The 15,537-nt window shown below is 48.9% G+C and overlaps 1 protein-coding gene across 1 annotated transcript in view; it reads right to left on the bottom strand.

The window, feature by feature from the left end:
* LOC139251195 (aldo-keto reductase family 1 member D1-like) overlaps nt 1-14,332 on the bottom strand; it is a gene marked incomplete at its 5' end in the record, with an annotated part of 47,466 nt that extends 33,134 nt beyond the window's left edge. The window contains 4 exons of the mRNA XM_070873166.1: nt 4,384-4,549; nt 6,758-6,867; nt 9,832-9,954; nt 14,255-14,332. Of these exons, the coding sequence (XP_070729267.1) occupies nt 4,384-4,549; nt 6,758-6,867; nt 9,832-9,954; nt 14,255-14,332 (477 nt within the window). The remainder of the gene's footprint in view (nt 1-4,383; nt 4,550-6,757; nt 6,868-9,831; nt 9,955-14,254) is intronic.
* Nucleotides 14,333-15,537: the final 1,205 nt, after the last annotated feature.

The raw sequence follows: 15,537 nt of genomic DNA, 5'->3' as shown, positions 1-15,537 counted from the left end.
GCAATTCACACCATTGCAAGGGCCAATGTGGCCAGTAATGGGGCCATCAACATCTGTTAATGGTGCACTCAAGGACAATAACAGGGGCAGTCAGGGACGATCAACTGGCAAGGGACCTTTTGTTTCCAACAGCAGCTCATGTTGGAGGCATGGAGGCACACACTCAGCCGGAGTTTGCAGAGATGAGCAAAATACCTGCAGAAATTGCAGAAATGAATGCTGGGGGAAATCGCTGGAAGCTGAAGTTCAGCGAGTTCATGTGGAGCACGTATACAGTTCATACACCAGGATGCCACCGATAATGATGAAAGTGCTCCTCAATAGCATCCCAATATCAATGGAGCTAGACACGGGGGCCAGCCAGTCCCTGATGGGTATCAAACAGTTTGAAAAGTTGTGGGCGTCCAAGGTCAGGAGGCCAAAATTATCGGCGATTGACGCACAGCTACGGACATACACAAAGGAGATCATTCTTGTGCTAGGCAGCGCCATGGTAGTCGTGACCCACAAAGATTCGGAGAACAGGTTGCCACTCTGGGTTGTCCCGGGGGATGGTCCCGCACTACTGGGGAGGAGTTGGCTTGCTGTCATGAACTGGAAATGGAGTGATGTCAATGCAATTTCCTCTGTGGAGCGAGTATCATGCTCACAGATCCTGGACAAATTTGACTCATTATTTCAACCCGGCATTGGCACTTTCATGGGGGCCAAGGTAATGATTCACATAAACCCGGACGCCAGGCCAGTACACCACAAGGCCAGGGTGATGCCGTACGTGATGCTGGAAAAGATAGAAGGCAATTTGGACTGCCTACTGAGGGAAGGCATCATCTCGTCAGTCGAATTCAGTGACTGGGCGAGCCCAATTGTGCCGGTGCTCAAGGCGGATGGGTCGGTCAGGATATGTGGTGATTACAAGGCCACCATCAAGCGACGCAATCCGGTGGCAAACTTTTTTCAAAATTGGACCTGACCTCAGCTTACATGACCCAGAATCTGGTGAATGAGTCGAAGAAGCTGACCACCATCACGACACACAAGGGGTTGTTTGAGTACAACAGATGTCCGTTCGGGATTCGCTCGGCCGCCGCGATCTTCCAACGAAATATGGACAGCCTCCTCAAGTCGATTCCAGGGATGGTGGTTTTTCAGGACGACATCCTCATCACGGGTTACGATACTGAAGAACACCTCCACAACCTGGAGGAGGTGCTACGCAGACTGGACCGGGTAGAGCTGCGACTGAAAAAGGCGAAGTGCGTCTTCCTAGCTCCAGAGGTAGAATTCCCGGGGATGAGGGTAGCAGCAGACGGGATCAGCCCTACTGCGTCCAAGACGGAAGCGATCCACAGAGCACCCAGACCCCATAACACGACGGAGCTGCGTTCGTTCCTGGGGCTCCTGAACTATTTTGGTAACTTTCATCCCAAATTGAGCACGCTGCTAGAGCCGCTACACATGCTGCTTCGCAAACGTCGCGAATGGGTCTGGGGGGACAGCCAGGAAAGGGCTTTTAATAGAGCACGCAATTTGTTATGTTCCAACAATCTGTTAACAGTATATGACCCATGTAAGAAACTTGTGTTAACGTGCGATGCGTCGTCCTAAGGTGTCGGGTGTGTGTTGCAGCATGTCAATGCCAAGGGTCAGTTACAGCCGGTAGCTTATGCCTCCAGAAGTCTGTCCCAGGCAGAAAGGGGCTACGGGATGATAGAAAAGGAGGCGCTCGCATGTGTATATGCGGTAAAGAAAATGCACCAGTACCTGTTTGGCAGGAAATTTGACCTGGAGACAGATCACAAACCTCTAACGTCCCTTTTGGCCGACAACTAGGCCATAAATGCAAACGCATCGGCCCGCATACAGAGGTGGGCACTCACGCAATTCGGCACAGACCGGGCACCGAAAACTGTGCCGATGCACTCAGCAGGCTCTCGCTAGCTGCCACTGAGGGAGCTACTGAGCATGCTGCTGAGATGGTCAAGGCTGTTGAAGCTTTCGGAAGCGAAGGCTCACCTGTGACAGCCCGTCAGATTCAAGTCTGGACAAATAGAGACATGCTATTGTCTCTAGTCAAGAAATGTGTCCTGAATGGGGACTGGGCAGCCACGTACAGGGCATGCCCTGAGGAATTGAAATCATTTTACAGGCGCAGGGATGAACTCTCGATTCAGGCCGATTGCCTACTATGGGGAAACCGCGTAGTCATGCCCCAGATGGGCAGAGAACTCCACAATGAGCACCCGGGCATTGTCATAATGAAGGCAATTGCCAGGTCACACGTTTGGTGGCCAGGGATAGACGCAGATCTGGAACTTTGTGTTCGCAGGTGCAACACGTGTGCCCAGCTGGGCAATGCGCCCAGGGAAGCCCCCCTTAGCCTCTGGCCATGGCCCGCCAAGCCTTGGTCACGCATCCGTGTGGACTACGCAGGTCCTTTCATGGGAAAAATGTTTTTGGTTGTAGTAGACGCCTACTCCAAATGGATCGAGTGTGACATTTTAAATTCAAGCACATCCTCTGCCACGGTCGAAAGTCTACAGGCAATGTTCGCCGCCCACGGTCTACCGGACATCTTGGTCAGCGACAATGGCCCGTGCTTCACAAGCACTGAATTCCAGGACTTCATGGCAGGCAATGCAATTAACCATGTCAGAATGGCACCGTTCAAGCCGGCCTCAAACGGCCAGGCAGAACGAGCAGTGCAGTTAATAAAACAGGGGATGCTCAGAATCCAAGGGGTTCCCTACAAAGCCGCTTATCACGCTTCCTGTTGGCCTACAGATCCCGACCACAGTCGCTCACAGGGGTTCCACCCGCAGAGCTGCTAATGAAAAGGACGCTCAAAATCCGGTTATCCCTTATACACCCCACCATGAAAGAAATTGTCGAGAGCAGGCACCAGTCACAATATGACTACCATGACAGGAATGCGAGGGCGCGATGTATTGATGTAAATGACCCTGTTTTTATCCTCAACTACGCTGCAGGGCCCAAATGGCTCGCAGGCACTGTGATTGCCAAAGAAGGAAATAGGATTCTGGTAGTGAAACTTCCCAATGGACAAATCTGCCGCAAACATGTGGATCAAACAAAAAGGAGGTTCAGCAACCCCATAGAAGAAGCAGAGGAAGAACACAATATAGAGTTCACTCCTCCACAGGTGACCGAACACAGGGACCAAAGGGAGGAGAGCCCAGTCACTGTGGGCAGTCCGGACAGGCCTGAGGCAGCGCAAACAGCAGACACTCAGGCCAGCACCCAACAACCGGAGCCCCAACTCAGGCACTCTACAGAGAGCGTAAACTACCAGAGAGACTCAACCTGTGATCCCAATAAGACTTTTGGGGGGGGAGGTGATGTCATGTATTCAACTAGCAATATAACCCATGTATAATCTGACCTAATTGTGCACTGTGAGAACAATGACCACTAGCTGGTGAACTTGTGGGAGACACTCCTAACCTGGATCTTCAGATATAAAAGTGGAGGCTCCACCCACTTCCTGCACTTGAGTGCTGAGGAATAAAGGACAGGTCACAGACTGACCTTCTCTCAAGCATGGGCCCCGTGTGCATTTATAGTGTATATTAAGGACGTATCAAAAAACATCGATGAATTTAAGGGGAAACTAGACAAGTGCACGAGGGAGAAAGGAGGAAGGTTATGTTGCAAGGGTCAGATAGAGACAGGTGGAAGGAAGCTCGTGTGGAGCAGAACCAGTGGCATGGATCGTATCAAACCCTGGTTAGGCCGCAGCTGGAGTACTGTGTGCAGTTCTGGTCACCACATTACAGGAAAGATGTGGTTGCATTAGAGAGGGTACAGAGGAGGTTTACGAGGATGTTGCCTGAACTGGAGAATTTTACCTTTGAGGAAAGATTGGATAGGCTGGGTTTGTTTATTTTGGAACAGAGGAGGCCTCAAGTGAGACCTTAATGAGGTGTATAAAATTATGAGGGGCCTGGATAGAGTGGATAGGAAGGACCCATTACCCTTAGCAGCGAGGTCAATAACCAGGGGCATAAATTTAAAGTAATTGGTAGAAGGATTAGAGGGGATTTGGGGAGAATTTTTTTCACCCAGAGGGCGGTGGGGGTCTGGAACTCACTGCCTGAATGGGTGGTGGAGGCAGGAACCCTCATCCTATGGATATGCACTTGAAGTGCCATAAGCTGGGCCAAGAGCTGGAAAGTAGGATTATACCAGATAGCTCTTGGTCGGCCGGCACAGACACGATGGGCCGAATGGCTTCCTTCCGTGCTGTAAATTTCTATGTAATTCTATATAATAGAACACATTTAAGCAAAACATTACCTCAATGTAAAATACATTTAAACAAATTGGTACCTCAGTGCAAAATAACTTTAAACTACACTTTACCTCAAAGTTCTGTTTGATGCGTTCTGGGTTAAAACTTTTTGGAATGACGACTATGTTACGCTGAAGCTGGTAACGCAGAGCCACCTGGGCACTTGTCTTCTTGTACTTTGCTGCCACAGAGTTTAGGACAGGGTCATCCAGCAAAGAGGGAATCTCGATGTTCACCCTGCAAACACAGACAAGCACCATGTAATTTGCAAAAAGCCCCCTTCCGATTGTGCCTCCGGAGAGCACCACCTTTGTTGGGTACAGTCCCATAGGTACCGGACACTCTCTGGTACCTTGTCCCATTGCCATTCTACAGGGCAGTTTTCCACACTGTCGGGTAGATGCCAGTGTTGTAGCTGTACTGGAACAGCTTGGCTAGAGGTGTGGCTAGTTCTGGAGCACAAGTCTTCAGCACAACAGCCGGGATGTTGTCGGGGCCCATAGCCTTTGCTGTATCCAGTGCGCTCAGCCGCTTCCTGATATCACGTAGAGCGAATCGAATTGGCTGAAAACTGGCTTCTGTGATGATGGGGACATCAGGAGGAGGCCGAGATGTATCATCCACTCAGTAATTCTGGCTGAAAATGGTTTAAAACACTTCAGCCTTGTCTTTTGCACTTGCGTGCTGGGCTCCGCCATCATTGAGGATGGGGATATTCAGGGAGCTGTGTTTAATTGTCCACCACCATTCACAACTAGATGTGGCAGGACTGTCGAGCTTTGATCTGATCTGTTGATTGTGGGATCACTTAGCTCTGTCTGTAGTATGTTGTTTCCGCTGTTTGGAATGTATGTAGTCCCGTGTTGCAGCTTCCCCAGGTTGGCACCTCATTTTCAGGTACACCTGGTGCTGCTCCTGGCATCCTTTCCACACTCCTCATTGAACCAGGGTTGGTCCCCAGGCCTGATGGTAATGGTAGAGTGAGGGATATACCGGGCCACGAGGTTACAGATTGTGGTGGAATACAATTCTGCTGCTGATGATGGCCCACAGCGCCTCATGGATGCCCAGTTTTGAGCTGCTAGATCTGTTCTGAATCTATCCCATTTAGCACGGTGGTAGTGCCATACAACATGATGGAGTGTCCTCAGTGTGAAGACGGGACATCGTCTCCACAATGATTGTGCGGTGGTCACTGCTACCAATGCTGTCATGGACAGATGCATCTGCGACAGGTAGATTGGTGAGGATAAGGTCAAGTAGGTTTTTCCCTCGTGTTGGTTCTCTCACCACCTGCTGCAGGCCCTGTCTGGGGGCGATGTGCTGTGTTTTGAGTTGGCCCTCCATTCTGATGCAAAGCTGTAATACAAGTAAGTCAGTAGACGTGAAAAAAAGAAGAATTTTCACTTGTATAACGTCTTTGGTGATCTGAGGAGATCCCAACGCGCTTTACAGCCCATGAAGTATTTTTGAAGTGTAGTCACTGTTGTAATGTAGGAAACGCAGCAGCCACAGCAAGTTCCCGTAAACACAGCAATGAGATAAATGAACAGGTCATTTGTTTTAGTGATGTTGATTGTGGGATAAATGTTGGGCTGGACACCAGGGAAAACACCCCTGCTCTTTTTTAAATTAGTGATATGGGATCTTTAATGTCCACTTGAGAGGGTAGATGAGGCCTCGGTTTAAGATCTCATGTGAAAGACGGCACCTCCGACAGTGCAGCACTCCTTCAGTACTGCACTGAAGTGTCAGCATGGATTATGTGCTCAAGTCTCTGGAGTGGGGCCTTAACCCATAACTTTCTGACTGAGGGGCATGAGTGCTGCCCACAGGGGAACACCTGACACCCGACTACTATGAAGACAGGAGTAACTGTGCTATTACAATTAACCTCAGTGCCCCTGGCTACTGAAGGAGAATAATCTGTCAAGATTCCTGGCCCAGATTGTACTGCACATCTATGGCATCACATCAGGCAAGAATTGTGTCTATGGAGGTAAAGCGATGTCGGTGAGAGAGGTAAATTGCCCAATCCCAAAGCTGCAGACATTTTTATTCTGTCCGTAGCAACAAGATTTGAACATTGCTGAGCTGTGACCTGCTCAGCAATGCAAAGGTCGAGAGTTAGAATGTTAACCTCACTAAGGTGGGCTTAGATTAGCTGAGCTGGGGAGAGGTTTGGGCTTACCCAGCTTTTCAGCAATTGCTGCTGGTCACGGACTCTACCCTGCAGAGCGATGGGGGGTGAATTTACAACCCAACAACCCGGCTTAGGATAGAGATCCACGTGAAGGTATCTGATCTCAACCACTGCACCATCTCAGGCACAATGTCTGACCGCGACACACATGAAGAATGGTCAGTTGGGTGAGAAGCCCATGGAACATACCCCAACAGGGAGTGAGCACTCAGAGAGGGGAAGCAAGTCACCAAACTGCTTACCAGAGGGAGTCACGACAGGTTCCCAGGGGGCTGTAGCCCACGATGACAATGCCATGGGAGTCACAAAATTCATTTAACTTAGTCTGAATAAAGTACGGGTGGCATTCGACCTGAGCAGAAAAAGACAAAAAGAAAAAGCCTTTTGTAATTAAGAGCAGTGGATGCAGTTATTGGCCTGGCATTATTCTGTGTAAATGGCACTCAGTATAAAGGGTCTCAGTCTGGTTCAATGGGGGGAGTCGGGGGCGGGGGGGAGTCGGGGGGAGTTGGGGGCAGATGGAGTGGGGGGTAGGGGAAGTCGGGGGGAGGGGAAGTCGGGGGCGGAGGGAGTCAGGGGTGGGGGAGAGTCGGGGGTGGGGGGAGTCTGGTCGGGGAGAGTTGGGGGCAGAGGGGGAGTGTCAGGAGAGGGGGGAGTCAGGGGCGGGGCGGGCTGGAGGGAATTAAGGGCAGGGGGTTGTTGGGGGAGGGGGGGGAATCGGGAGCCAGGGGGAGTCGGGGGCCGGAGGGGAGTCGGGGGCCGGAGGGGAGTCGGGGGCCGGAGGAGAGTCGGGGGCAGGAGGGAGTCGGGGGCAGGAGGGAGTCGGGGGCAGGGGGCTGTCGGGGTGGGGAAATCGGGGGCAGGGGGGTTGTTGGGGATGGGAGGGTAGTCGGGGGCGGGGGTAGTTGGGGGCGGGGAGAGTCGGGGGCGGGGAGAGTTGGGGCGGAGGGGGAGTGTTATCAGAGGTGGGTGACGGGGGCGGGGGGAGCCGGGGCTGGAGGGGAAGTGTCCAGAGCGGGGGGGGAGTCAGGGGCAGGGGGCGGGGGCAGGAGGGCCTCGGGGGCAGGGGGTTGTCGGGTGCGGGGGGAGAGTCGGGGGCAGGGGGAGAGTCGGGGGCAGGGGGAGAGTCAGGAGAGGGTGACTTGGGGGCGGGGGGAGTCATGGACATGGGGAGTCGGGGGAGGGTTGGGGGAGGAGGGGGAGTGTCGGGGGCGGAGGGGGAGTGTCGGGAGAGGGTGGTGTCGGGGGTGGTGGGAGTCGGGGCCAGAGAGGGAGTGTCTGGAGACGGGGGAGTCAGGGGCTGGATGGGCAGGAGGGAGTCGGGAGCAGGGGGTTGTCGGGGGCGGGGGTGAGAGTCCGGGGCGGGGGGAGAGTTGGGGGGAAGAGGGGAGTGTCAGGAGAGGTGGAGTCAGGGTGGGGGAGTCAGGGAATTGGGATGGGACAGTAGTTAGCAAGGACAGAAGGGTTAAGGGTGGATTTTTTGAGGAGGGGGTGATGGTGGCAGACTTGAGGGGGCGGGAGAACAGTACCTGAGGAGAGAGAACCGTTAACAATATCAGCTAACATGGGGGCCAGGAAGGGAAGTTGGGTGGTCAGCAGTTTGGTCGGAATAGGGTCAAAAGAGGAGACGGGCTCATGGACAGGACGAGCGTATAGAGCACACGAGGGAATATTGGAGAGAATGTAGAGAAAGATGCAAGTTCAGGGCGAGTGCAAGTGGGAACCTGAGGGGAAGTTTGTCCCTGTGAACTAGGGGACTGGAGGGAAGCAGCAGAGTTAGCTGATCGACAAAGGGCCAGAAATTAGTTTTTTTCGCCAAAAATACCGCTTTCACTCCGCTATCACTGCAAGGCCTAAACTTCAGGCTTCAATTTACGCAACGGTAAAAATCGGCGTTGCACAAGGAATTGTGGCGCAAACCACTAATTTTCTGCAACTTTACTCCGAGGCCGCTGTGAGAGAGGCCTTGGGAGTGGGGAAAAAAACAAAAAATACATTGCTAAAAAAAAAATCACAAAACGTTCACAAGACACATAACTAGCGAATCGCTGCAAAAGAATTAAAAAATAAGAACTTTAACTAACCGTTTTTGCAGGTCTTCATACTCACTGCTGTTCTAGGGGCTGCAACGCAGCTTTTTACCTGGCGGTTTTTTTCATCCTAAATACGGGTGCGCTGTGAGCCAAATTGTTGGCGAAAGCGATATTTCGAGTCTTGCATGGTGGCGGTCCGCTCCCCAGCGATATTTAAAAACCACCGCCGCAAGACTTCTCCAAAAATATCGCCAAAAAACCGGGTGCAAGTTTGGCGAATTTTTAGCCCAAATTTAGATCCATGAACTCCTCACACTTGTTGTTGGGGATGAGGGTGGAGGAGGCAGGGAAGAGGGGTTTAAGGTAACGGTTTGTAGTGAAGAAAAAAATCTGGGGGTTATTTTTGCACTCCAGAATGATCCTGGAATAGTGAGCTGTTTTGGCAGAGAAGAGTGGGACCAGATAGTGCTTTCTGTGGTCTAGCCAGATCTGGTGATGAATAGCTAAAGAAGTTATCTGCCATAAACGTTCAAGTCTACGTCCCTTTGACTTAAGTGAGCGGAGATGAGGGCGTTACAAGGGGGAGTGAACGGGATGAGAGAGAATAATAATTTTAATGAGGACTAGGAGGGTGTGATTGAGCAGATTGGTAGCTGTAGATGTACATGGTGAATGTCAGGACAAAGACTAGACGGTTGGGAATTTTTAAGTGTAATTGTAAATGACTTGGGTGAGAGTTTTTTCAGGGGCAGACCTAGAAGGAAGTGACGTTATTGACATAATGGGAGTAGAGAGGTGACATGAGACGGCAAGGTCAACGATGTGGCCATTAATATGGGTAGGGGAGTTTATATCGAGGGAGAGATTAAGAGATGATAGGAGGGCAGTGAACTCAGAGGAGACAGGGTCTGATGAGTTGCGATTCAGGTTGAAATCACCAAGGATGAGAAGTCGCTCGGTGCAGAAGCTGAGGAAGGAAAGCAGTGCAGATATCTCAGTGAGAATATTGGCATGGAAGTTGGGTGGGCAGTAGAGAACGAGGAATTTAAATAGTGGCGAGAGGGATGGAACAAGGTGAGATGCTCAAAGGAGGAGAAGGTACCGGAGGAGCAGGGCACAGACCAAGGTGTGATTTGCTGATAAAGGGCCGCACTGCTACTGGTGGGACATGTGGTGGAATGTATGGCCAAGCGGAGAGGCTTCCTTTAGGATGAAGGTGTCACTCCATCTGCTGCAATAAGTAGGACCACCACATGACACTACATGTTGTAAATGGACAGTACCTGGTTTACTGCTGGCTTGTACTTCAGGCCTGGTTTGTTCAGGATCTGCTCCAACTGTCTGCGATTGAAATTTGACACACCAATCGACTTCACCAAACCAGCATCTTTACACATTTCCAGGGCCTAGCAAATAAAAATGCTTGTACTAAAGCAAAATATTGTGGATGCTAGAAATCTGAAATCACATCTGAAACATTAACTGTTTCCTTCGCCACTGATGCTGCCTGACCTGCTGAGCATTTCCAGTTTTTATATTAAATAAAAATCCTTTTCACTTTCATTCTAATGACCATCTCCAACAAGCGAGAGTCTAACCATCTCCCCCCTTGACATTCAACAACATTACCATCGTTGAATCCCCCATCATCGACACACTGGGGCTCACCATTGACCAGAAACCTAACTGGACCAGCCACTGAGACAACAAGAGCAGGTCAGAGACTGGGTATTCTGTGACGAGTGTCTCACCTCCTGACTCCCCAAAGCCTTTCCACCATCTTCAAGGCACAAGTCAGGAGTGCGATGGAATACTCTCCAAATGTCTGGATGAGTGCAGCTCCCACAACACTCAAGAAGTTTGACACCATCTAGGACAAAGCAGCCCGCTTGATCGGCACCCCATCCACCACCTTAAACATCCACTCCCTCCACCACCGGTGCACTGTGGCTGCAGTGTGTACCATCTACAAGATGCACTGCAGCAACTTGCTAAGGCTTCTTCGACAGCACCTCCCAAACCCGCGACCTCTACCACCTAGAAGGGCAAGGGCAGCAGGCGCATAGGAACACCATCACCTGCAAGTTCTCCTCCAAGTTACACACCTCCTGACTTGGAAATATATCGCCATTCCTTCATACTCACTGCGTCAAAATCCTGGAACTCCCTCCCTAACAGCACTGTGGGAGCACCTTCACCACACAGACTGCAGCGGTTCAAGAAGGCGGATCACCACCACCTTCTCAAGGGCAATTAGGGTTGACAATGAATTTTAAAAAATATACTCGGGTTCATAATCATATACTAGTGGCTACAATCACATACCCGGGTCTACAATCATATACCTAGGTCCGCAATCATATACCCAGGTCTACAATCATATACCTAGGTCTGCAATTATATACCGAGATCTGCAATCATATACCCAGGTCTACAATCATATACGAGTGGCTACAATCATATACCCAGGTCTACAATCATATACCGAGATCTGCAATCATATACCCAGGTCTACAATCATATACGAGTGGCTACAATCATCTCCCCAGGTCTACAATCATATACCCAGGTCTGCAATCATATACCCAGGTCGACAATCATATACCCAGGTCTACAATCATATACCTAGCTCTACATTTATATACCGAGATCTGCAATCATATACTAGTGGCTACAATCATATACCCAGGTCTGCAATCATATACCCAGGTCTATAATCATATACCCAGGTCGACAATCATATACCCAGGTCTGCGATAATATACCCAGGTCTACAATCTTATACCCAGGTCTAAAATCATATACCCAGGTCTACAATCATATACCCAGGTCTGCAATAATATACCCAGGTCTACAATCATATACCCAAGTCTACAATCATATACCTAGGTCTACAATCATATACCCAGGTCCACAATCATATACCCAGATATACAATCATATACCCAGGTCTGCAATCATATACCCAGGTCTGCAATCATATATCCAGGTCTACAATCAGATACCCAGGTCTGCAATCATATACCCAGGTCTGCAATCATATACCCAGGTCTACAATCTTATACCCAGGTCTACAATCATATAACCAGGTCTGCAATCATATACCCAGGTCTACAATCATATACCTAGGTCTACAATCATATACCCAGGTCCACAATCATATACCCAGATCTACAATCATATACCCAGGTCTACAATCATATACACAGATCAACAATCATATACCCAGGTCTGCAATCTGATACCCAGGTCTACAATCATATACCCAGATCAACAATCAGATACCCAGGTCTGCAATCTGATACCCAGTCTGCAATCATATATCCAGGTCTACAATAATATACCCAGGTCTGCAATCATATACCCAGGTCTACAATCATATACCCAGATCTGCAATCATATACCCAGGTCTACAATCATATACTCAGGTCTACAATCATATACCCAGGAACACAATCATGTATACAAGGCTCAATAAATATCCAGAACCATAATAAACAAATAAAATGAATGCACACACAGAGGTGAAGAACAAACAAATATTGAACTATTTTACACAGAGGCATGAGGAATGGGCAGATGTGTGGATCTATTTCACAAGGGGTGAAGAGTAGACCTAGAAACAGGAATAGCGATTTTGCCCCTCGAGCCTGTTCTGCAATTGAATGAGATCTGCGACCGAACTCCATATACTCGCCTTTGCCCCATATCCCTTAATACCTTCAGTTAGAATCATAGAATGGTTACAGCATTCATCGAGCCCATTCCAGCTCTCTGCAAGAGCACATCAGCTGCTCCCACTCCCCCGCCCTTTTCCCATAGCCCTGCAAATTTCTCCTTCAGGTACTTCAAGTGCATTCTAGATCCTAACCACTTGCTGCATAAAAACGTTTTTCCTCATTTCGCCTTTGGTCCTTCTGCCAATCACCTTAAATCTGTGTCCTCTGGTTCTCAACCCTTTCACCAATGGGAACAGTTTCTCTCTATTTATTCTGTCCAGACCACTCACGATTTTGAACACCTCGATCAAATCTCCTCTCAACCTTTTTTACTCGAAGGAGAACAACCCCAACTTCTCCATCTATCCATGTAACTGAAGTCCCTCATCCCTGGAACCATTCTCGTAAATCTTTTCTACACCCTCTCTCAGGCCTTCACATCCTTTCTAAAGTGCGGTGCCCGGAATTGGACACAATAATCAAGTTGAGACCCAACCAGTGTTTTATAAAGGTTCATTGTAACTTCCTTCCTTTTGTTCTCTTTCCTCTATTTATGAAGCCCAGGATCCCATAAGCCTTTTTAACCGCTTTCTCAACCTGCCCTGCCACCTTCAACAATTTGTGCACATATACCCCCAGGCCTCTCTGTTCATGCAGCCCCTTTAGAATTGTATCCTTCAGTTTATATTGCCTTTCCTCATTCTTCCTACCAAAATGTATCACTTCGCACTTTTCTGCGTTAAATTTATCTGCCACGTGTCCGCCCATTCCACCAACCTGTCTATGTCTTCCTGAAGTCTATCACTAACCTCCTCACTGTTCACTATACTTCCAACGTTTCTGTCATCTGCAAATTTTTAAATTGTGCCCTGTACACCCAAGTCCAAGTCATTAATATATATCAAGACAAGCAGTGGTCCCAGTACCGACCCCTGGGGAACACCACTGTATACCTTCCTCCCGTTCGAAAAACCATTCACCACTACTCTCTGTTTCCTGTCACTGAGCCAATTCCGTATCCATGCTGCCACTGTCCCTTTTATTCCACGGGCTTCAACTTTGCTGAAAGCCTATTATGTGCCACTTTATCAAACACCTTTTGGAAATCCATGTACATCACGTCATCTGCATTACCCTCATCAACCCTCTTTGTTACCTCATCAAAAAACTCAATCAAGTTAGTTAAACACAATTTGCCTTTAACAAATCTGTGTTGACTTTCCTTAATTAATGCACATTTGTCCAAGTTAACAAAACGCTATCAATCTCCGATTTAAATTGAACAATTGATCCAGCATGAATTGTTGTTTGTGCAAGAGAGTTCCAAACTTCTATCACCTTTTCTGAATAGAAGTGTTTCCAAACTCCAGTCCTGAAACTCCTGGCTCTAACCTTTAGGTTATGTCCCCTAGTTCTAGACTCCCCATCCATCAGAAATAGTATCTCTCTACCCCATCAGTTCCCCTTAAAAGCATGAAAACTTCGATCAAATCATCCTGTAACTTTCTAAATTCCCCAGCAATATAACCCGAGTTTGTGTAATCTCTCCTTGTAATGTCACCCTTGAAGTCTGGGTATCATTCTGGTAAACCTACGTTGCACTCCCTCCAAGGCCAATATATCCTCCTGAAGGTGTGGTGCCCAGAACGGCTCACAGTGCTCCAGGTGTGGTCTAACCAGGGCTCTGTACAGCTGTAGCCTAACTTCTACCCCCTGGTGTTCTAGTCCTCTAGATAGAAAGGTCCGCAGAGCATTGGTCTTTTGATTGTTTTCTGTATCTGTCCGTGACATTTTAATGATAGATGTAGATGGAGCCCCAAGTCACTTTGGACCTCCATAGTTTCTAGCTTTACACCATTTAGAAAGTGCTCTAATCTTTCCTTTTCAGGTCCAAAGTTGATGACCTCGCACTTGCCTCAATTGAAATCTATTTGGCAGTTTTACGCATAACGCAGAGAGGGGAGAATGAGGGTATGCCCTACCATACCTCCCAGGTGGCACACAGGTCTGTTGGGTGGTAAAAATACTTCCCGTTTTCATCTTTTGGGTAAATGGCATCTCCCGGCTGAAATATAAACACAAAGAATTACAAGGCATGAAGCAAAGAGAAGAATAATCTCCCAATGATCCTCCCCCCAACCATTCAACCAGCCAATTGAACCTTTCCTTGAGGCACTAACCCCTGACCTGATACAGGGCCACAGGTGCTTTAAGCGTCTGCTACTTTTCCCAGCCGAGTAGCTTTATTACAGTGATATTACTGAATGAAATGAGCAGCAAAGGGGATTGATCACCGGAAGGTTATTATCAATCTTGGGATTCAGGAAATTAGGAACCTCCATGACCTGCATGGGTCAAACAGGATAATGAGACCACCTGTGTATTTTAAAGAAATGCTCCTAATGTGCACCAGATAATATCACTGGAATACTCTCCATTTGCCTGGATGAGTGCAGCTCCAACAACACTCTTAGACAGCACCTCCCAAACCCGCAACCTCTAGGGCAAGGACAGCAGGCGCATGAGAACACCACCCCCTCCACATTCCCCTCCAAGTCACACATCATTCGGACTAAGAAGTATATTGCCGTTCCTTCATCGTCGCTGGGTCAAAATCCCGAACAGCACTGTGGGATTTCCTTCACCACACGGACTGCAGCGGTTCAAGGCAGCTTCTCACCACAACCTTCTCAAAGGCAGTTAGGGATGGGCAATAAATGCCGGCCTTGTCAGTGACACCAACATCGCAGAAACAAATTTTTAAAAAGCTACAGCATGAATCATTAATGAGAGGAATCTGGACGGGATTGGTGTCATCACCTGGATCATAGAGACTGAGGCTTAAGTTTGATAGTGCCTGATAACTTGCACTAAATGATCAGGGCATTAACCGCCTGAAGAGGGGGACTATCCTCAGGCCTCATTGGATTAAATCCCACCAACTGCGAGCACTAACTGGGCTCCAGTTGCAGTTCTCTGGGCCGGTGGTGAGATAGCCCACAGGCAAGGCCTGGGAAATGGGAGGAGACTGAGCACAGAGCAGAGGGGCCCACAGTATTCATTTGAAGGTAGGAAGTGCACTTCTTGCCACATTGAGGCAAATAGATTATTGCCCATTGCATAACTCTGCACCTGCCTCTCTTTTGACCCAGACCTTGAGCAGGCAGGTCGCCATTGGTATTGGTCGATCGGTGTGCCCAGGTAGTTAGTGGCATCTTACTGGATGCAGCCAATCAGGCAACAGTGGCTGTAGATCACCCTGGTGTTTTT

Source organism: Pristiophorus japonicus, unplaced genomic scaffold (genome assembly GCF_044704955.1).
Source record: "Pristiophorus japonicus isolate sPriJap1 unplaced genomic scaffold, sPriJap1.hap1 HAP1_SCAFFOLD_420, whole genome shotgun sequence".
NCBI lineage: Eukaryota > Metazoa > Chordata > Chondrichthyes > Pristiophoridae > Pristiophorus > Pristiophorus japonicus.
The sequence above is the reverse complement of the archived record's forward strand: the minus strand, read 5'-3'. Positions and strand labels throughout refer to the sequence as shown.